Raw genomic sequence first — 23044 nt, 5'->3', positions numbered from 1 at the left:
AGCAGGGTAACACTATGAACATCGGGGTACTTATCTGGGGATGTCTTCAACTAAGCAGTTGGAATACAAAACGAAGGTACTCGGCCAACCAGCACTTAGGCAAAATGCTTCTGCTTCGGGCTCCGCAGCAAGTAAGAATGAGGAAATTGCATCAGCTGCCTTCTTTTGTACCGGACGTCAGGTCTGAACTGAAGGCAGCAGACGTCATATACCAAGGACTTTGGCATTCTGGCCTACTGTGGGCTACCGCATAACCCATTTTGTAAGGACTGCAACAGTGAAACACGACAAACATCTTATTTTCCTTACAGAGATGAGATGTTGATGGAAAATGGCATTATTTTCAAAGGTCCTAAAATTGCTGTTCTTGCTTCCTTACAACATATATCCAGATTATGCATCGTGGTCACCCAGGTTTTCCATCTACCAAAAGAAGGGCAAGAGGACTACTATTTTGGCCTTCTCTAGCAAATGACACTGACAAAATACTTTCTTCTTGTTCAGTAAGTAATAGTACTAAACCGCATTTGCAAAAAGAACTTCAGTCAAGTCAAGTTCCTGAACTACCTCGGTCAACAGTAGCCACTGATATATTCGAGTGGAATAATCAGCATTACTTTGTATTGATAGACTCTTATTCAAACTGGTTTGAGATTGATTTACTACCTAACCCAACGTCCACTGCTGTTATTACTAAGTTGAAACATCATTTCTCAGTCTATGGTAGTCCACACAAAGTTTTTTTCTGACAACGGTACTCAATTTACTAGTCAGTTGTTCCAGAAATTTGCAAAAGAATGGGACTTTGCATATGTCCAGAATATTCACAGTCAAATGGACTAGCTGAACATGCAGTGCAGAGTGCAAAGCAATTACCTGAGAGGTCAATGTGGGACAATACCAATGTCTTTCTGAATTTACTTAATCTCAGAAACATACTCTGTGACTATACACTTGGCTCGCCTGCTCAGACTTCTATTTAGGCAAACCAGAACACTCCCCATCAGTTCCAGTTTGCTGAGGTCAAAAGCCAAGAACACGACAATTAGAGCTCAACTATTTGGAAAGTGTTCTTTCCAGAAGTCCAGCAATGATAAATCAGGCAGATTTCTTTGTGCATTGAAAGGAGGAGAGACAGTGAGGATACAAACGGTGAAAGGTTTTGACCTGAATTGTCAAGTAACAGGCATATGTACAGAGCCACAGTCCTACTTCGTAAAATCTGAGGGTGTGGAGTACAGGAGAAATTCCTGTATCAGAACTGATATCGCAGCACTGTTCTGATGATAAAGACACTAGATTTCAGAGCAATCCAGACAATGTTCCTGTTGCAGAACGTGTCTTAACTTCTATTTCCATTCCTGATGCAGAACGTGTCTTAACTTCTATTTCCATTCCTGATGATGTTCCTGATGTCCCTAAAGTTGAACATTAAGCAGAGACAGTCCCAGTTGCTAGAACTGATTCTAATTTCTATGTCACACAATTTGATTGCATTTCCAGACCTAGTGTGAAATACACAGCAACCTGGACATAATTGTCTATATGTATTTAGTTCTGCATAATTGTACAACAAAGAATTATACTGACTGCATGTCCATTAATGTCATCAACACTGCATGACTTATTTCTCAAAGAGGGAGGATGTAGAAGAGAGTATGTGTGCTGAATCTTTAAGAAGCATTTCAAGGACTGAACGTGCATATAAACAGTCAGCACATGCTAGCTTCAGTGCCATTTTGAAAGTGCAGCCAGAGAGTGAGTATGTATGAGTGTAATAGATAGTTTCTTTATAAGTTTACCCAAGTTAAACTTATTAAGTCTCAATCCTGATGTGTTTGTACATAATAAAGCTGCCTGAACAGAACCCAAAAAGTCAAGTCTATTGTATTCTGACTAGACGAGCGACAGTAACTACTCATATTAGGCAATGGAGCAGGACACAGGGTGAAAAAGATGATAGGGAGCACTTAAAAGATTATTCTAGTGGTGTCTAATGTACTGGTGGGGCCCTTCTGGTGTTGCTGCTGCTGATGTTTAGACTTCCAGGCCTTCTGTTTATTTTGCCTGTGTCAATGTGGCCAGGCCTGTTTACTCCAGAAAGGCCAAGTTCTGCTACAACTGCAGTGCAAGGACTTACAGTTATGAGCAACTACTTCATTCGGCTAACCTGGGTTTGATTCCTGCAATCTTGCAAATGGTGCAACTCTGAGCAAGTCTCTTGTTCATATAGTTTTCCCTGGTCACATCTGAAAGCAAGCATTTGTGCCTAGCTGCCTTAACTGCTTAAGAAGTTTAATCAATTTACCTGGAAATTTCCTAAAAACTCAATGCCTTCATGTAAAGGCTGGTTTCTGAGCCATGGATATGTTTATACAGGAGGATGTGATGTAACAGCCCTAAAGCTGACAGTTACCCAAAATGTTTTAACAGGTCTATGTCATATCATTGAACGTAATCACATCGACAGTGCAGGCCACTGAACCACTCTGACTGCAATCACATTACAGTAGGGATCAGTAAATTTGCCCTTTTCCCCATTGCAGTGTGATCTCAGAGTTGGTATGTATAATTAGCAGGGGGGTGCTGGGGCTTAGACTGCACTGGTGATGAGATGACATTCGACAAAGTGGCCATTCGATGACATGAGAGACCTGTTTTAACCAGGATAGTTTCAAATGAAACTATGTCTAACAAACTCATAACTGTGCTCATGCTCATCTCCCTCATCTAAAAGTCACATTTACATGTACCTTCCAGTCTTTTAATAATAAAACCTATCCTCTTCCACTGTTCTCCTTTATCCTCTACAAACACCCTTTCTGTGCACACAGTACTTTCATAATGCAGCTAACCTCTAATTTTCTTACCTCATTCTTCCTTCTATTTCATTATAGCTTCTGGCCTCAGCATTTATCACTAATAATTGTAACTGCGGTGGTGGTGCTGCGGTAGCATTGTCGCCTCATAGCAAGACGTTCTCCCGTTCGATTCTCAGCTAGAGCGTCTTCTGTGTGGAGGCATACGTGAATGAGGTGTGCCTTCGTTGAAGGTTGTGCGCATCAGGACTGGTAACTCTGTACGTAAAAATCCACTACCAATCATTAGCGGACCGGAGTTCCGCTATGGCAACCCCTAACCGGGAAAAGCTAAAAGACACAAACAAACAAACTTACTAACAGAAATTACTACTGCACCTTTTCCCTTTCTTTTTCTAATCTATTCTCCCTTCACAAACAGTATAATTCTACACCATCCCGAAATGTCCATTACAAAATTAATGTTACATTTTTAACAAATAAATACATATGTTGTATCTATATTTTATGTTTGCTCTTTTTTAATCATCTTGTACTTAATGGAATCTATTACTGACATGTGCATACCTTTGAATTGTGTTTTTCAATCTATACATACCTTGCATGATTTAGTTGTACTTGTCTAAAGCCCTCCTTAAGTACATGTCTAAAGTTTTGCATAAATTGTTTTTATTGCATATATCTGGAGCTTTTCTTCCTGAGCCTCCACTGAAAAGGGTTTACTTAAACAGCCCAGCAAATAAATAAACTACATACACTTGAAGTGCCATGCATGTCAAATGTTTGAGCCGGTCCTGGTATTTTAATAGAAGCATTATCGATGCCATGAGCTAGGTCATCCACATGCTTCAAAAGTTCCCTAGTACTGCACTACATGGGGTCTTGTAGAAGTCAAAGCAAAGGGTAACAAATGCATGTGCCTACTTCTAAAACATGTCAAAGCAGAATGATTCTGGGCTTTTTCCCTCTCCCACAGCCTCCTACTAGGACAGTTGTCTTGCAAAGAAAGTAGGAGACAGCCAAGCTCTGTCTAAAGGTCACGATGTGAGACTGTATCCTCACATTCTAAGGATGCCCTGCTTCTAATGAGGAGATGAGGCTGGGGGACTGCTGTTCACCTTTCGCTATTTATCATTCAAATAACGAATATCCACAACAATGGCCTAGCATGATATAAACTACAATTCCTACATAACTATCTATTAGGTATTTTCAGTTAATTTTATTTTGCAGATGAACTAACGTGAAATGCTGAAAGCGTGATAAGCTGGCACAGCTAAGATGTTATCTTAGGCCTAAACAAATGCCAGATGTGGCTCTGGTCATAAGCAATTATTTTATAGTAGGTAGCTACACGGGTCTGGAAAGAGGAATGACCCCCTCTGATTCTTAAAAGGATTCCATGGCAACAAAACTTTACACAACAGCAAAGTTCCTTCTTACACTGAGACATGGAAGGAAAAACTTCTCTGTGGAACTGTAGACAGTACTTTCAGACATGATATCATCATCAATTGACCCTTGTAATACTCCTTTTATCTACTTTATGCCATTTACTTGGCCTTCCCATGTTAAGCATTAAAAATGAAGCCACAGGGGGATGCAAAACTTCAGTCAGCAGTAATCGAACTCTGACTTGCATTTAAGCTTTTATTCTACTCACCAACTATCTTTTCCTTTCGCACTGAAAAGTGAAGCAAATTAGCAATCAAGTACGATAATTATTTTACCAAAGACACCTATCATCTACTTTCTTATAAAGTGCATACAGGTAACTGCAATTAATCACAACAGAAACAACTGACTTTAAACAACCAGAACACAAGGCTAATTGCTGAAGAAGTGCCTAATTTGATCACTGCTTTTATTCTCATCACCTCAACGTATACAGAATACATAAAGGAAAGTTACAGCATTCAAGATAAAACGTGCTTGCCAAACTAATGAAAACATGCAAGCCTCTTCAATGACTTACCTGTGTTCCATTTATTTTACGTTACAAATTGATCAATTAAATGGTCAACCTTCGTATGAAGACAGAAGTTCATCCAGACTACCAGAACAAGCTAAAAATGTTACTTTTCACTCATGTCACAGTTGTGCTTGCAACATGTAATATTCGTGAACAAATCATTGGGGGGAGGGGATTGGCAGTGCAATTGTTTTCATTGACAAGTGATTTTCTTTGGTTAGTGGTGTCAAAAAAATGACAAAGGCCAGCTGGTTGCAAAGCTGAACTAGCCATCCTGGTACACGAGGGAATATGCAACACTTGAAATCACAGTGTGCTGCTACTGTTTTTTTTTTTTTTTTTTTTTTTCTGCAGCAATGAGACAACACGCTACTTCTGAATAACTAGTTTGCAGCAGTGGCATGCATATGCTGGTATGCCAAGAATTTGTCCAGTATATACATACACAAACACACACCAATATTACCTTTGGAAAAACCCAGTTTTTGGGTAACTGTTCTTGCAATTTTTGAAGTGGTTGCATCACTGTAGAGATATACTTCGTCTACACTGTGCCAGTCAACATGGTTGCGACTCAGTTTTAAACTGTGAATAGCTGCCACAAAAAAAAAAAAAAAAATTGAAGTTAGATATTTTAAGAAAGCACAACTCAAAACACCTCTCTTGCTTTAGTTGAAAAACTATATACTGAGCAAAATAACACAGGCTGCAAACATGACTTAATATTTTCAAATTGCAAAAATAAATTCCCTAAGTAGTTCATAAATTGAACATTTATACAAACAAAACGATTAAACTGCTGCATCAAAAATAAAGAAGGTCAATGAACTGAGGCCAGTACCAAAGCAGAAGGTTATAGTTATTCAAAAGATTCATAGACTGTTACTAGGCTAATGACCCAGGGATCCTTTCTAAGCCTAGCCAAGCTTTCCCAAAAAAAATAATGACTTCCTGCATCCAAATAGGACACTGAGGACCAGGCATTTATAAGCAACTTCTGTCTATAAAGGACATGGGTGTCAGGACAAGTGTAAATTTCCTAGTCCCCATCCACCTGTCTAGGTTGTACTTAAAATGGGTAATAGACAAACTCAACTTCACATGGTTGGGAAGTCTGTTCCATACCAAGGGCAGACTCTGGGTCACACATCTGACTCTCCAGCATATTCTGTTTAGGTCACAGACAAAATTCAGGTCCCTACACCTTGTATTTCTCGTACTTTTTGATTTACGAATATATAAGAGATTCGCAAGTGTGTGGTTTGCAGATGCCTTGTAAGCCTGGCATAGATCAACCCTCAGCAATCTATAGGAGACTAAGTAGAGGGAAAGGGCTTTAAGGCTTCCTGCATAAGGCAGGTTTGTTACACCTTGAAATCTTTTTGGAAGGAACCTTTGACATCGCTCTAGCTGTTGCGTATGTCTGGTCAGGTACATACCAAATGGAGCATCTCTTACAATTGCTTTGATAAGGGCAAAGTACAGTGGAATAGTGACCTGTCTGGACAAAGATTCTACACACCCTACAGTGCGTGTTTGCTTTTCCACTGGTTCTGTTTAGATAAAGTTGCTCAGGGAGTGCTGGGTCATTTTCAATACAGAAAGCTAAAAACAGATCTCACCTTAGGAGCTTATGTTACTCAAGTAAAGGAATAAAGCATTTATTCTATCAATGTAGCTAAGGGCACCAAGGCCCAAGGTATTTTTGGTGAGGAAAGGTTGAGGTCTGTCAAGCTGGTTTAAGAACTTATTGAAGTACATGTTGAAGGAGGAACTGTATTCAACGATGGACCTAAAAAGGGAGGGAAAAAGTGGACTATAACGTTTCTAGATTTTGAAGAGATAACACAAAGGATTTGTTGTGCAAGGCAGAAGCCTTTCCTAATCATGAATAAATGTAGAAGTCAAAATACAGCTCATCACGGGTCACAGTCTCTTATGACTGAGCCAAATTTAAGTGAAAGTTTATTAACATGGTGTGCAGTAGTGATTGTAGATTTACCAAAGGAAACTACACTACACTTCTTATTATTCAGGATACGTCCCTGATTAACGCTTCAAACGTGTTTGTTGTAGCTCTTACCAGAGGGAGAATTTGAACATTAGAACAAGATTTGATAATATCTAGTTTATAGGTTCATAGGTTCATACTAGGCTATCTGCCCGAGGGCATTTACAAGCCTAGCCCATAGTTTTGTGGCTTACGCCACCCCTTTAGTATGGGGAACTATACCCATTATTTTGCTGTGCCTCTGTCGAGCAGTGACACTGAGGTAATCCCTGGGGTATATCTGCGATCTCCCATCCATTGGTCAAGATTTCTCTTGAACAAGGCCAGCGAGGTGCTCTGCCTCACATATACCGGGATTTTATTCCACAGCATAGGGAGTCTTTGGGTGATGAATCTATCCCTCTAGCACGTCCTATTAATAGCCGTGTCGAGGTTTAAGTCTCCGCCCTTGTGGCTCTGACGGATCTAGATTTTTGAGGTGAAGCATATTCATCAAATCTGGGTTTGACATGGCCTTGTATGTTAGGCAAAGGTCACCTCTGAACAAGCGGTAGCGACTGAATAGAGCTGGAGTTCTTTCAGTCGGGCAGCATAGGACAGATGTTTGAGACCCTTTATCCTTTTGGTGAGGAACTTTTGTGGCCTCTCCAGCTGCTGCAAGTGTCGGGTCAGATACATTCGAATGGGGCATTGTACTCAATCATTGGTCTGATGAGTGATGAGTATAGGGAGACTATGACCTCCCTTGATCTAGATGAGAATCCCTTCATGATAAGGTGGGCAATGTAGAAGGTCTTCCTAACTACTTTAGCTACATGGGTGTCGAATGACAGACTACTATCAACCTGGGTCCCCAGGTCCCTGATAACTTCTTCTGTGCTCAGTGGATTGCCACCTATTTGGTAGCTAGGGGTAACCTTGTTTTTCCCGAAGGGTATGACTATGCATTTTTGGCATTTAACTTTAGGCCATGGCTCTGGCACCAGTTATCCGTTTCTGTGAGACCCTTCTGAAGGATATCTGTGTCAGATGTGTTTTCTACTATGGCCCAGTTTGCAGTCATCTGCAAACTTTGTCAGCCATAACCCTCCTGTGTTTGCTTGTACTTCGGAAAAGTAGATGCCAAACAAGAGTGGGCCCAGGACTGAGCCCTGTGGTACACCACTTGTGACAGGCTTTGAGTCTGACATGGCGCCAGCAACTCTGACCCTGTGGGTTCTGTCACTCAGCCAGTTTGCAACCCATCTTGTGATGTATGGGTTAACATTTAAGCTGATGAGTTTTTCAATGATACCCGAGTGGGGTATTGTATCGAAGGCCTTCGCCAGATCGAGGTAAGCTGTATGGACTGCCTTTCCCTCATCGATGGCTTTGGTGACTGTTTCGAAAAAGTCAACCAAGTTTAGAAGGCATGATCTGCCTTTGACAAAGCCAAACTGGGATGGATCCAAAGTCTGCAAATTCCCTATGTCTTTATTTATGAGGTCCATTATGATCCTCTCCATGGCTTTGCAGATAAGGCTTGTCAAGCTAATGGGCCGGTAATTTCCAGGGTCGGTGGAGGCACCGCCTTTGTGAAGTGGGACCACAGTTCCAGTGCGCCACTCCTGGAGTGCGTATCCAGAGGTAAGACTATGATTAAACAGCTGTCCTAGCTGTGGGTTTAATTCCTCGTTGAGTTCGTGGAGCACACAGCCGGGGACACCATCAGGTCCCATGGATGCTGTGTTTTTGCTTTGGAGAGCAGTTCTCACTTGGGCGTTGGAGATGTTTGGGGGGCTGCAATCGCTTGGCATAGATATCTCTCCTTTTGGGGGAGAGGGGGGAGAAGTTTGCACTGAACCTGTCAGCCAGTATGTTGGCAATGTTTGTAGGATCAGTAATCTTCACATCATTTTGAACTAGTTCTGAGCATATCTGGGAGTTTCCTCCCAGGTTTCTAACATAGCTAAAGAAGGCCTTATGATTGTCTTTTGAGTCTTTAGCTATTTTTCTCTCAAAATTTGCTTTGGATGATTTTATGAGAGCTCTTAGTTTTTTACTTATAGTGATCAAGGGTGTCTTACCTTTTAAGGATTTTGCTCTATCTTGTAGTAGCTTCCTCCTTTTGTTGTAGAGTTTGTTTATGGCTGGGGTCCACCAGACTGGATGCTTGCCTTTGGTACAAAGAGTCTTTGTTTTGCTTGGGATTGCCTTATCCATGCAGTCCTGCAGGTGCTGGTAGAAGGCATTTGTAAGTGATTCAGTGGCTTGAGTACTGTTTTCCGCCGCTCGGGGCCTTAAAGGAGACCACACTAGTCTTTAGAAGTGTGAAGTCGGCTTCGAGAAGTTCTTTACTGTGGTCTTTTTTATTTCAGGTGGGGTGGGATGAGGACCTCCAGCGAGATTAGCTTGTGATCTGATCTCACCAGTGAGGGGTATACTTCCGGTGTTGAACATTGTGCTCCCATGTTCGTGATGATGAGATCAAGTATGTTTTCTCCTCTTGTGGGGATGGTGACTAGTTGTTCCATGGCATTTGAGTTTATGAATTCCAGGAACTTTTGGGCTAGGGTGTTTGGGCTTGAGTAGTGTTCCCAGTCTATATTAGGGTAATTGAAGTCACCTAGTATGATGGTGTTTGGTGATACATTTATCCCTCTAGTGTTTTCAGGAAGGCCATGTGAGGTTCCTGAGTTTGTGAGGGTGGCCTGTAACATGCTACAATTTGCAGAGCAGTCTTGCCTATGGTTAATTGCACCTGGATGGTCTCCGATGCATCGTGCGTTGCCACCAGTCTTGAGTTGTGGGTGTCCTTGATGAATATGGATACCCCCCCTCCTTTCTTGGTATTGTCCGGATTTTGGGGCCGGAACGCATGACAAGAGGTAAAACCTGATAGTGCTGGGGTGCTCTCAGGAGCCTTGAACCAGGTTTCTGTCACTGCACAGACATCGATGTTCTCCATACTGAGAAGGGCCTCGAGTGCGTGCATTTTGAGATTTAGACTTCTGGCATTGAGCAGCATTACCCTTAGTTTTTTTACTTTTTTGTGTTCTAGGGTGGTAGGTTTAAAATTTGAGCCTTGCCTAAAAAAGGCACTATGGGGGTGGCAAGAGCCTTTGCCAATATCCGGAATCCCAGGGGTGACAGGTGCGAAGCAGCGTGGCTTGTCCAGCATGTCATCCCAGGCAGACAGACATTGGATCCCCTTTGAATGACACCAGAGTTTAAGCAAATTGTTAAAGCTGATCATCTTATCTCTGTATTGTGGCATCATTCTTGGTGAAGGTAGGATACTGCTCAAGGTCAGGGTCATACCTGCCTGGGCTACATAATCAGAGAGCTCCTCAATGTCTCTTTTCATGTAGTCCAAGGAGGTACGTCTCAGGTCGTTTACACCAGCGTGGACAATGACTGAGTCGTATTTGTACCTGCTGTTGAGAGACCTGAGTGCTTGCGTTATGTGGCGGATTCTAGCGCCCGACAGGCAGCTTACTGTGACCTTCTCCTTACTCAGTCTGGTGAGCGGGACGTCAGTGTGTCTGACTATGGAGTCACCAATGACTAGTGTGTCTGGCATTGTGTTTGGCCTTAAGGGCTGTGACTGTTTGACACTCTGACTGTGAGGTCTATTTGTTGCAGGTGTTGTGTTCTGAGGTGGTGGTTGTTTGGGTGTCTGCTTTGGTGGCCTCTGCTGTTTTGGTAGATTTTTGATCAGAGCCGAGTATGTCTTTGTGTGTTTATGTGTATGATTTGAGGTTGTGATGGTACTATGTGAGACTGAGTCTATAGTGTGTGTGGTAACCTTCTCCTCCTGACTGGTCTTGCCAGTCCTATGTTGAGAGAGCTCAGCCTCCAGTTTGGCCATATAGTTGCATCTCTCGCATGTATTTGTGTTTTGTGGGAGGAGGAGAGGGTTGTCTGTGTACATGAGGCAATTGTAACATTGCCTCAATATTCCAGGTTCACCAGCTGAGCAGGAGAGGACACTAGCAACTGATCCCTCGACATGCTAGAAGGACTAGACAAAAAAACTTTAAAAGAGATTCCGGTGGGCGTGGGTGACCGAGAAATGGGGGTTTGCCTTTTTGGGGTGCTATCTATAAGAGTGCCGTATCAAGGTAATAAGTACTGTAGGAGCAAGTGCTAGGTTTAACAGATAGAGAAAAGTCTACTTGGAGTCAAGTAGAGATGATCTTTTTAGGTATTAGAGAAAGTGCTAGTAACAGGGATGCTTAAAGGTAAGATTGAAAAGAATGCACTCTGCAGTGTGCACTAGAAGTTAGATATCAAAGTAGGTAACTTGAGTTTTACCTGTTTAAAAAGTTAAGGTTTAGTGGAGAGTTACTATTTTTAAACAGCAAGATGGACTGAAAGGGGTGGTTACTTTTGTATTTTGGTACTATGAAATACTGTAGGATGGCCAATAAATTTAAATAATTGAAGGGTGGGATTTCAAAAGTGATGGTTTTGTGATTACTCACATAAGCCAGTGAAAGTAGAGAGAAATGAGATATATGGTCAGATTAACATAAGAGGCGGGCAACTAGAAAGACAGTGGTATTTAACAAGACAACTTAAATGGGTGGGAGGGCGGGAAAAATTCTGCCTGACTCAGAACAGAGAGAGCTGTGGTCTCTTTTGAAGTTTTAATATGCTGTTAAAACAGAATGCAAGCAAAACACAAGGTAAAGAAAACAAACTACAGTATTCAAAATATAGAAAGGCAATACAGAAATACAAAAAAATAACAGCAAACTAACCTTTCCTTCACAGCAAAGTGTAGCAGAGTCTGGATGAGCCTTTCTGGCAAACTCTGTTAGTCATAATCCCTTGAAATCAGCTTTAAAAGGAGCGGGCCCAGGAGAAAGTCCTGTGGGTACCTCTAAATACCCTCGACATTAACAATATGTGCTCTCTCAGACAGACAGCTAGCTATCCTGCAAACCAGTTATGGATTATGTTGCACTGGGAGAATGAATCAATAATCCCAGTGGGGCCGTTCATGTACCAGGTCTTGACAAGGTCCAGGAAGGCAGGGTGGACAGCATGCACTTAACCTACGGCCTTGGTTATCTCTTTTTCAAAAGGTCAGCCAGACTCAACAGACATGATCTGCTTTTTACAAAGCCAAACTGGTGTAAATATAGGAATATAAGGGTACCCAAGATGTCACTAATTCAACTATGATTCAGCTATTTGACCCATTGCTTAGCAAATAACATTAGTGAGCCATATAGGGCCATAATACCCAGGATCAGTAAAGGGACAAACTTTACGCATGGACACCACAACAGCTGCTCTGTGCACCTCAGACATGTAACCAGACTGATAATTTGAAAAGGGGTCTTTGCTAGGTGTGACTTGACACTTCTCAGCAGATACTCACGGATATTGTTAGGACCAAAGGAAATGGCATTTTTAATTTTGTGAAATGTCAAGCATGACTTTAGAAATGAAGATACGAACGGGACAGAGGGGAGGTTGGAAGAGAATTTGCTTGCAATGATATCACCAATATCCTTTGAGTCAGTGAAGGAAGGATGGTTGGACACAAGTTCAGCATAATTACGTCTTAGGTTCCTAGCACAGCTGAAGGTCTTACGGCTGTCTTTTGAATTGGCTACAACCCTACATTTAAAGTTTTATAAATTAGTACTAAGCTAAATGCCCTTTGTGGGCCATTTTAAGCCTAGCCAATTATTCCATGTGAGAATCAAACTGTCTGACTTGTGCCTGCGAGGTAAATACTTCAACCATTATGCCAATCTCCCAACAGCCTTGCATTTCCTAAATGTAAGCTTGAGAGACTTGCGTCCCAATTTTAAGTCCTTTGTGGAGACCTTGTATAGATGGCCAGTAGCTTTTCTCTCTGTTACAATGTTTGATTACGTGAGTTTCACCAAAGAAGTTTATTTAGCTTTAAACTTGCCATTACACTTGCATCAGAGGAATACATATGCCTTAATGCATCTAAGAGGAAGCAAAATTCAGAAAAGCAGGCAACAGTCTCAGCTACAAGGTATGCTGAGCAGCTACACCATTTGTGATTATTAATAAGAACAGTAAACAATAAGTAATTGGTTTTGGAGTAATCACAAACAATAAAAGCTACTGGGGAAAACAAGCAAGATGTCCTTCAAGGATGCATCTGCAGTCATCACATATGGGTTGTCCTGCCTCAGGCAGCCCTTCGGTCGGCCGGATTCCAAAGTCTGGGTCTGGCCTCGGCTGATGCCGCACTTTCCCCGACGTCAGAGCGTCTGGGGTATAAAAGCATCAGCCGACGCCACCTTCCTCAGTCTTTGTCGCGTGGTGCCTGAAGCAGAAGCAGTTCGCAAGTGCCGGTCGGCCAGCTCCTGCGATTCAGCTACCGAAGACTTCGAAAAAGCTAAGTACCCCGTTGGGGACTCTTTCTTGCCTCAGCCGATGTCAGATAAAGTTAATAATTGTTTAACTTGTGGGAAACAAATACCTCATAAGGATTTCCACTCTTACTGTCTCCCTTGCCTAGGCCCAGACCACGACGTCTCGGCCTGTTCAGCCTGTGCTTCCTTCAACCGACGAACTCTTAGACGTCGGTCGGAGTTTGCAGAGGAATTCTTTGGGGCTAGTTTTGCTTACAAGATGCCGGAGACTCCGACTTCGCATTTAGTTAAAAAACGGAAGGACAAGGACTGACACACGCGGGCCATGGTTTTGGCTGAAACCACGGTCAGGCCTACCGCGAGTGTCTCAGTCTCAGCTGAAACAGAGTCCTTGGTACTTCCTATTACCGAAACCACACAACCAACTACCTCGGCTCCGGAGGCCCCGGCCGAGTCGGTTATTGAATTACCTATTGAAACCGGTGTCCAGGAACCTTCCGACGCCATTCCTTTAGACAAGTCTACTCCTGCACGTGGTGCAGCCAGACCCCCTGCATCCATGTCCATTAAGGCTTTTTCTAGGGCTAAAGCTGCTAAGCTTTCTAAAGCTTTGCCTCCCAAGGTTTCCTCTCAGAGACCTTCTACTGGCTCACAGATTCTTAGCCTAGCAGAGGATCTTATCTCATTAATTAGAGGTTCTCAACCTAATCCGGACAGGGGCTCTCAACCACCTCCACACAAAAGGCCCAGGGTTGAGCCCTCTGACCACCACTCCTCAGATGAGTCCACTGATGGCTCTGCTCTGTCAGCCCCCCAAGAGGAGGCTTATTTGGCCTACGAGGATTCTGATGCTGAAGAATCTATTCCCTCGGCCTCCCCTCCTGAAGAGTTTTCCTTTGGAGAGACACTACACTCTGAGAGAACATTTTCAATGGCAGGGTCAGGAATTCTCTGATTCTAGAAAGAGATTAAGGACCTTTTTACATTTACCTCAGCATAGGCCTTTAGCTATACCTCCTGTTTTGAATGTTATTGATGATGTGTACTCTGATGCTAGTACAGCCCCTGATTCTCTCCCTCCGGCACCTGCCAAACCTGATAGGTACTACAGGGTCCCAGATTCACATCTACACCTGTACAAGGCCCACTACACCTGTACAAGGCCCACTCCGCTGATCCAGAAACTATTTCCCAGGGCCCAAAAGGGGTTGCAGCTGCCACTGCTAAAAATCCTCTACCCTCTGAAAGGGAGTCCAGAGCTTTAGAGAGATGGGGTAAGAAAGTGTATACTTCTGCAACTCTTTCCATGAGGGCATTAAATTGTCAATTTCATATGATACAGTACCAAGGGTATTTGTTAGATGAATTGCATAAGAAACTGTCCTCTTCTGAACCCCTTGATCGCAAATCCCTTCAGGATCTGGTGCATAACTCCCAGCAGGTTAGTAACCATTTCTTGCAGTGTGGTTATGATGCACTGGAAGCTTCATGTAGGTCAGCTATGACAGGTGCAGTTATAAGTAGGCATGCCTGGCTGAAGGAACAATCTTTACCAGACCATGTTAAAGCTAAGCTTTTGGATGCTCCTATGGAAAAGCAAAAATTATTTGGTTCCACGGCTCAAGAGGTCTTAAAGAAATTTGAAGAAAAGGCAAAATCTGTGCAAACAGTCAAAGACTTTCTGCAAGTCCAACCACCGAGATTCAGCAGAAATTGGCCTACTAAGAATTGGTCCTTTCCGGACTCAGACAGATCTCAGAGAGGCAGGAATAGGCGTGCCAGAGGTAGATGGCAAGCTAGAGGCTCCTACAGAGGCCATCAGCGGCAGCCTCCCAACCAGAGAGGTAGTGCAGGAACCACAAAGTACAGTTTTGTACCTACCATAAATGTAGATGTCCGATGGGTATGCATCTGCAGTCATAACATATGGGTTGTCCTGCCTCAGGCAGCCCTTCGGTCGGCCGGATTCCAAAGTCTGGGTCTGGCCTCGGCTGATGTCGCACTTCACCCGACGTCATAGCTCCTGGGGTATAAAGGCATCAGCCGACGCCATTTTCCTCAGGTGTTTCTTGCCCCAGATGCCAGGTGCCCTCTAGGAAGGCTAAATTTGGATAAAGTAGGAAATTCCAAACAGTAGAAATCAAAAAGTATATATACATATATACATACAAACAAATACACCATAATAGATTCCCCCAGCTAGCTAAGAGAGGGGTAAGTACCCTAGGAATACCACAGAGGGGAAGGAGGGTGGGTAATCCTGACTGCAGATGCATACCTATCGGACATCTACATTTATGGTAGGTACAAAACTGTACTATGTCCTTCAAGGATGCATCTGCAGTCATAACATATGGGTAGAATACCATAGCCAAACTGGGTGAGGAGGCACTAAGATAATGATGGTGTAGTTAAGATCCCTTGTAAAACTGCAGTTGCAAACCCTGCTCGGGATCTGGAGTATAAAGGAAGATTGTAATGCTTGGCAAATGTATGCACGGGCTCCAAGTAGCAGCTTCTAAAATGTCTTTGGTAGCCACTCCTCGTAGGAAAGCTGTAGTGGTGGCTGTAGCTCTTGTGGAGTGAGGCCTGATATTTTCAGGAGTTGTCTTTCCATGAAAAGAGTAACAGAATCGAATGCAATTTCCTATCCATTTTGAAATTGTCTGTTTGGAAATTGCTTTTCCTTGCACTCCTGTTGCATATGCTACCAGAAGCTGGTCAGTTTTTCTGTTGGTCTTAGTTCTGTCCAGATAGTAGCGCAGTTGTCTGTATACATCCAAGGTGTGCAGTAGTTTTTCCCCCCTGTTCTGTGGGTTAGGGTAGAACGTAGGTAAATGAATAGCTTGGTTCAAGGATACTCTGGATACAACCTTTGGCATGAAAGTAGGATTGGTTCTCAGATACACTCTATCCTGGTGAAAGATAAGGAAAGGCTGCACTGCCATTAAGGCCTGTAACTCGGATACCCTTCTTGCTGAAGTGATTGCTAGAAGGAAGGCAGTTTTCCAAGATAAGAACTGTAAGTCTGCTGATGCTGCTGGTTCAAAAGGGGGAAGTGTTAATTTTTCCAGCACAAAATTGAGATCCCATGTAGCTAGAGGTGGTTTCCTTGGAGGTTTTACATTTTTGATCCTTCTTAGAAATTGTCTGAGGAGAGGTTGAGAGAAGATAGGAGGATCCATGTTGTACTCTGCTGAAATTGCTGAAGCATGAATCTTAATGGAAGAATAGGACAGGCCATTGTGGAACAGTTCTGCTAAGTATTCTAGGATGTGTGCTAGCTTTGCCAGTGTGACATCTGTTCCCTTTGATGCACTCCAAATGAGGAATCTCTTCCATTTGGCTGAGTATGTTTTCCTTGTGGAGGGTCTGCGAGCCTCCAGGATAATGTCCTTGACCCTCTGAGATAAAACAGGTTGGTTTTGCTTTATGCAATTTTCCAGGCAGTTAGCTGCAGTGTTTTCAGGTTTGGATGCAGGGTCTTGTAGTTGTTCTGTGTTAAAAGTAAAGGCCATAGAGGTAGAGGCCAAGAGTTCGTCCGAGACATGCTTCTCAGTAGCGGGTACCAATGCTGCCTTGGCCAGTCTGGAGCTATCAGAATTACCTTTGGCTGTTCCTCCCTGATCTTCAGTAGAACTTTGTACATCAATGGGAGAGGTGGAAAGGCATAAACTGTCAGGGCCTTCCAGCTGAAAGAAAGGGAGTCCAACCTCCAGGCTTGCGGGTGGTATTCTCTTGAGCAGAATTTCTTCTGTTGGTGGTTGAGTGGGGAGGCGAACAGGTCTATCTCCGGCATTCCCCATGTCTTTGTTATGGTTTTGAAGATGTCTGGATGCAGCATCCATTCGTGAGCATCCGTGGTAGTTCTGCTTAATCTGTCTGCTAGTGAATTTTCTTTTCCTGGTACGAGTCTGGCCTGAAGTTGAATGTTGAGATTCAGGCCTAGGTTCCACAGGTCCATTGCCATCCGGCATAGAGGGTAGGAATGCGTGCCTCCCTGTTTGTTGATGTACCACATGACTGTGGTATTGTCCGTCCTTATCAGCAGGTGTCCTTGCTGGAGGAATGATTTGAATGCCTCGATTGCATGCTTCACTGCCAGCATCTCCTTTAGATTTATGTGTAGATTCAGCTGGTCTTGGGACCATAGGCCTTGGATACACTTGTCTTCCATGTGTGCCCCCCAGCCTAGGTCTGAGGCGTCCGTGGTGATGGTCTGCCTTGGTTGTGGTTTGTGGAAAGGCAACCCTCTGTTGGTCTGGCAGGCCTGAGCCCACCACAGGAATTCTTGTTTCAGGCATGGAATGATTGGTATCATGGTTTCTAGACTGTGTCTGTGTTGACACCATACATTCCTTAGGTACCATTGTAAATTTTCTCACATGCAGTCTGGCATGTGGGATCAGGATTATGCAGGATGCCATGTAACCCAGGGCCTGCAGGACTTTCCTTGCAGTAAGCTGAGTTTGTCTTGTCAATGCCATGAAGTAAACTGGAAGTTGCTTTTGTTTTTCTTCTGTGAGAAAAGCCATCTGAGTTCTTGTGTCCAGTTCTGCACCCAAAAATGTTATCCTTTGGGATGGCACTAGCCTTGACTTCTGTATGTTGACTGTGTATCCCAAGGCTTGCAGCAGTTGTATGACATAGGTCAAATCCTTTATTATTTTTGTCTTGTTGTCCGCTTGTATTAGGCAGTCGTCCAGGTATGGGTAGATTTGAATTCCCTGAAGCCTGCAATGTGCAATTACTGATGCCAGGCATTTCGTGAATACTCTGGGCACAGTAGATAAGCCAAAGGGCAATGCTGAGAATTGATAATGCTCTGATCCTGCAAGAAATCTGAGGTGTCTTCTGCAATCTGGTCGTATGGGGCGTGCAGGTATGCCTCCTTGAGATCTAGAGTCACCAGCCAAGACTCCTTGCCCAACATGGGAAGAAGTTGCTGTAGGGTCAGCATCTTGAATTTTGGTACTATGAGATATGTGTTCAGTGCGGACAAGTCGAGAATAGGCCTCCATTGAGTTTCTTTTCTTGGTACAAGGAATAGTCTGGAGTAAAATCCTTGGCCTTGTTCCATAGATGGTACCTTTTCTATTGCTCTCATCCTTAGTAAGTTGATGATTTGTTTTAGAGCCTCTGACTTCTGGCTTGATGGAAGGTTTGGCATTCCTCTCTTTTTTGGTAAAGTGTGGAAGTGAAACCTGTAGCCTTTGTCTATTGTTTGCAAAGTCCATTTGTCTCCTGTAATGCAATGCCAGTTTTTTGAAAATAAAGCTAACTTTCCGCCCAAGGGTGCTTCCAGTTGTTCCCTGGTAGGCGGAATCAGAGCCAAGTCATTGTGTCTGTCCTGTGGAAGTGATTGCAGTCGTTGCTGTGGCAGCACTCCTCTGGTTGTCAGGTTGCCACTGACGGTCCCTGTAGGCACCCCTTGATTGACCTCTGCCTCTTGGGCGTCTATTTCTGCCTCTCTGTGCTCTGGAGGTGTCTGGAAAGGACCAATTGCCAAAAAGAAAAAGGAATGCCAGACCTGCCACCAAATCAGAGGGCAGAGGCTTTGTAGCAAATTACCAAATTAATACAAATGAAAGCCATAGAAAAGGTACCTCTTTCAGAACAAGGCCAAGGATTTTACTCCAGATTATTCCTTGTTCCAAGAAAAGAAAATCAATGGAGGCCTATTCTAGACTTGTCCGCACTGAATACTTACCTCATTGTGCCAAAATTCAAAATGCTGACTCTACAGCAACTCCTTCCCATGCTGGGCAAGGGGTCTTGGCTGGTGACTCTAGACCTCAAGGAGGCATACCTGCATGTCCCTATTCGACAAAGTTGCAGAAGACACCTCAGATTACTTGCAGGGTCAGAGCATTATCAATTCTCAGCATTGCCCTTTGGCTTATCTACTGCGCCCAGAGTATTCACGAAATGCCTGGCATCAGTAATTGCACACTGCAGACTTCAGGGGATTCAAATCTACCCATATCTGGACGACTGCCTTATACAAGCGGACAACAAGAAAATTTTGTTAAAGGACTTGGACTATGCCCATCCACCTACTAAAGGCCTTGGGATACACAGTCAACATCCAAAAATCAAGACTTGTTCCATCCCAAAGAATAACCTTTCTGGGTGCGGCTCTAGACACAACCAACCAAATGGCCTTTCTCACAGAAGAAAAGCAAAAACAACTACCGGATTACTTCAAGAATCTGACAAGACAAACTCAGCTGACTGCAAGGAAAATCCTGCAGGCCCTGAGTTACATGGCATCTTGCATTCTTCTGATTTCACAAGCAAGGCTGCATATGAGAAAATTATAATGGTACCAAAGGAGTGTATGGACTCCGCACAGTCACAGCTTAGAAACTTTGATCCCACTCATTCCATGCCTTCAGAAGGAATTTATGTGGTGGGCTCAAGCCTGCCAGTCGAACAGCGGGTTGCCCCTCAGCAAACCAAGAGCCAAACCATCACCACGGACGCTTCAGACCAAGGTTGGGGAGCACACATGGAGGGCAGATGTATCCAAGGACTATGGTCACAAAGAGAGCTGCGCATGCACATAAACCAAAAGGAAATGCTGGCAGTGATACATGCAATCGAGGCCTTCAAACCTTTCCTTCATCAAGGCCACCTGCTCATAAGGACAGACAACACCACAGTGATGTGGTACATAAACAAGCATGGAGGCACCCATTCCTACCCTCTATGCAGACTGGCAATGAATCTTTGGGAACTTTCCTTGAAACTCAATATACAGCTGCAGTCCCAGTTCGTGCCAGGGAAAGACAATATACTGGCAGACAGCTTAAGCAGAACTACCATGGATGCACACGAATGGATGCTGCACCCAGACATCATCTTACTCATAACACAATCATGGGGAAGGCCGGAAATAGATCTGTTCGCTTCCCCCCACAATCATCAACTGAAGACATTCTGCTCAAGGACATACCACCCCCAAGCATGGAGAGTGGACGCTCTCTCTTGCAGCTGGAAAGCTCTAACAGTCTATGCTTTCCCACCTCTCCCATTAATGACCAAGGTTTTACTGAAGATCAGGGCAGAGCAGCCCAGAGTGATTCTGATAGCTCCAAACTGGCCAAGGCAGCACTGGTACCCACTGTTAAACAGCATGTCACAGACGAAACCGTGGCCTCTCCCCCTATGGCCACTTCTACTGACGCAGCACAATTTCAAGACTCTGCATTCCAACCTGAAAACCTTGCAGCTAACTGCCTGGAGAATACCATGACTCTTCCTCAGGATAACCTATCCCAGAGAGTGAAGGATATTATTATGGAAGCTCGCCGGCCTTCCACAAGGAAGGCATATTCAGCAAAATGGAAAAGATTTCACACTTGGAACACATCAAAAGGCCTAGATGAGACAGTGATGAACATGGCACATATACTGGAATATTTGGCAGAAGGCCTGTCTTACTCTTCCATTAAGATACATGCCTCAGCAATTTCAGCAGAATACAATGTTAACCCACCTGTCTTCTCGCATCCACTCCTAAGACAGTTTCTAAGAGGAATCAAAACATCAATCCTCCAAGGAAACCACCTCTACCTACTTGGGACCTTAACTTTGTGTTGGAAAAACTAACACTTCCTCCCTTTGAACCAGCAGCATCGGCGGATCTACAGTTTCTGTCTTGGAAAACTGCATTCCTTCTGGTCATAACCTCAGCAAGAAGAGTATCTGAGTTACAAGCTTTAATGGCAGTGCAGCCATTTCTTATCTTTCATCAAGACAGAGTTTCTTTGAGAACCAATCCTACATTTATGCCAAAGGTGGTATCCAGGGTATCCTTGAACCAAGCAATTCACTTGCCTACATTCTTCCCAAAACCACAAAATAAAGGAGAGAAACTTCTGCACACCCTGGACATACACAGACAATTACGCTACTACTTGGACAGAACTAAAAGTTACAGAAAGACTGACCAGTTTTTTGTAGCATATGCTGCTGGGGCACAAGGAAAAGCAATTTCCAAACAGACAATTTCAAAATGGATAGGAAATTGCATTCGTTTTTGTTACTCCTTTCATGGAAAAACTGTGCCAGCAAACATTAGACCTCATTCCACGAGAGCCACAGCCACCGCCACAGCCTTCCTAAGAGGGGTGGCTACCAAGGACATTTAAAAAGCTGCTACATGGAGCTCCATGCATACATTTGCCAAGCATTACAATTTACCTTTATACTCCAGATCCAGAGCAGGCTTTGCTACGGAAGTCCTGCAGGGTATATTAACTGCACCATCCTTTACTTAGTTCCTCCGCCCCCCAGATTGGCTATGGTATTCTACCCATATGTGATGACTGCAAATGCATCCTTGAAGGACATAGTACAGTTTTGTACCTACCATAAATGCAGATGTCCGATAGGTATGCATCTGCAGTCAGGTTTACCCTCCCTCCTTCCCCTCTGTGGTATTCCTAGGGTGCTTACCCCTCTATTAGCTAGCTGGGGGATCTATTATGGTGTATTTGTTTGTATATATATATATATATATATATATATATATATATATATATATATATATATATATATATATATATATATATATATATATATATAGATATACATAGATATATATATATATATATATATATATATATATATATATATACATATATATATATATATATATATATATATATATATATATATATATATATATATATATATATATATATATATATATATATATATATATATATATATATATATATATATATATATATATATATATACATATATATATATATATATATATATATATATATATATATATATATATATACACATATATATATATATATATATATATATACACATATATATATATATATATATATATATATATATACATACACATATATATATATATATATATATATATATATATATATATATACATATATATATATATATATATATATATACATACATATATATATATATATATATATTTGCAAATGTTTGGAATTTTATTGCATTTCTCCAAATTTAGCCTTCCTAGAGGGCACCTGGCATCTGGGGCAAGAAAAACTGAGGAAGATGGCGTCGGCTGATGCTTTTATATCCCAGACGCTCTGACGTCGGGGAAAGTGCGACATCAGCCGAGGCCAGACCCAGACTTTAGAATCCGGCCGACCGAAGGGCTGCCTGAGGCAGGACAACCCATATGTGATGACTGCAGATGCATACCTATCGGACATCTACATTTATGGTAGGTACAAAACTGTACTTTTTCATGTATAAAATTTACAGCTAGATATCCACATTTGACTAGGGAGAGAATAATAAGCAGGGTGGTGCAACTGGGAAATGCATTAGTGAGGACAGCATCTAGAAGGCAGACATCTCTTGTGGTAAATTGGACAATGTGGTCAAGTCTATTGGTAATAAGTTTGCCAGTTTATACCTGAAGAGCTGAAGCTATCCATAAGAAAGGTATTTGGTTCAATAATTTACACTTCTAACTGGTTAAAGTATACTGCATGCCCTGAAAAGGCCATAGCCGAGTTTCTAAAACAGACTATAAAGTGATAGTTTTGCTGAGTTCTACTAGACTTCAAACAGTTTAGGATTTACAACAGATGGAATCTGCTGACAGACAATGGGGGCTACAGATTAACATGGATGCTATCCATGGGTGCTAGTGGATCTGAATGCATGACAAGACCTTGTACCCTGAACACTGTGTGTTGCAGCCAGGCTTCTGTAAATATCCAAATGCTGACTGATGTATATGAGGATAACGAAGCCCACAAAGGTTCAGACATTTTAATGTTTAGACTTCTGGCATACCGTAGTGTTACCTTGAAATTATTAGGACTGGAACAGTCTGAAAAAAGCACATAGAGGTAGCAAG

At 42.7% G+C, this 23044-nt stretch overlaps 1 protein-coding gene across 1 annotated transcript in view; it reads right to left on the bottom strand.

Annotated features, from left to right (window-relative positions):
- DDHD1 (DDHD domain containing 1) overlaps positions 1–23044 on the bottom strand; it is a 1563737-nt gene that overhangs the window by 1237520 nt on the left and 303173 nt on the right. The window contains exon 4 of the mRNA XM_044073566.1: positions 5258–5386. Coding sequence (XP_043929501.1) covers positions 5258–5386 — 129 coding nt within the window. The remainder of the gene's footprint in view (positions 1–5257; positions 5387–23044) is intronic.

This window comes from Protopterus annectens, chromosome 6.part0, assembly GCF_019279795.1.
Source record: "Protopterus annectens isolate FY-2018-M chromosome 6.part0, PAN1.0, whole genome shotgun sequence".
NCBI classification, from domain to species: Eukaryota; Metazoa; Chordata; order Ceratodontiformes; family Protopteridae; genus Protopterus; species Protopterus annectens.
This window is presented reverse-complemented; position numbering and strand designations above follow the sequence as displayed.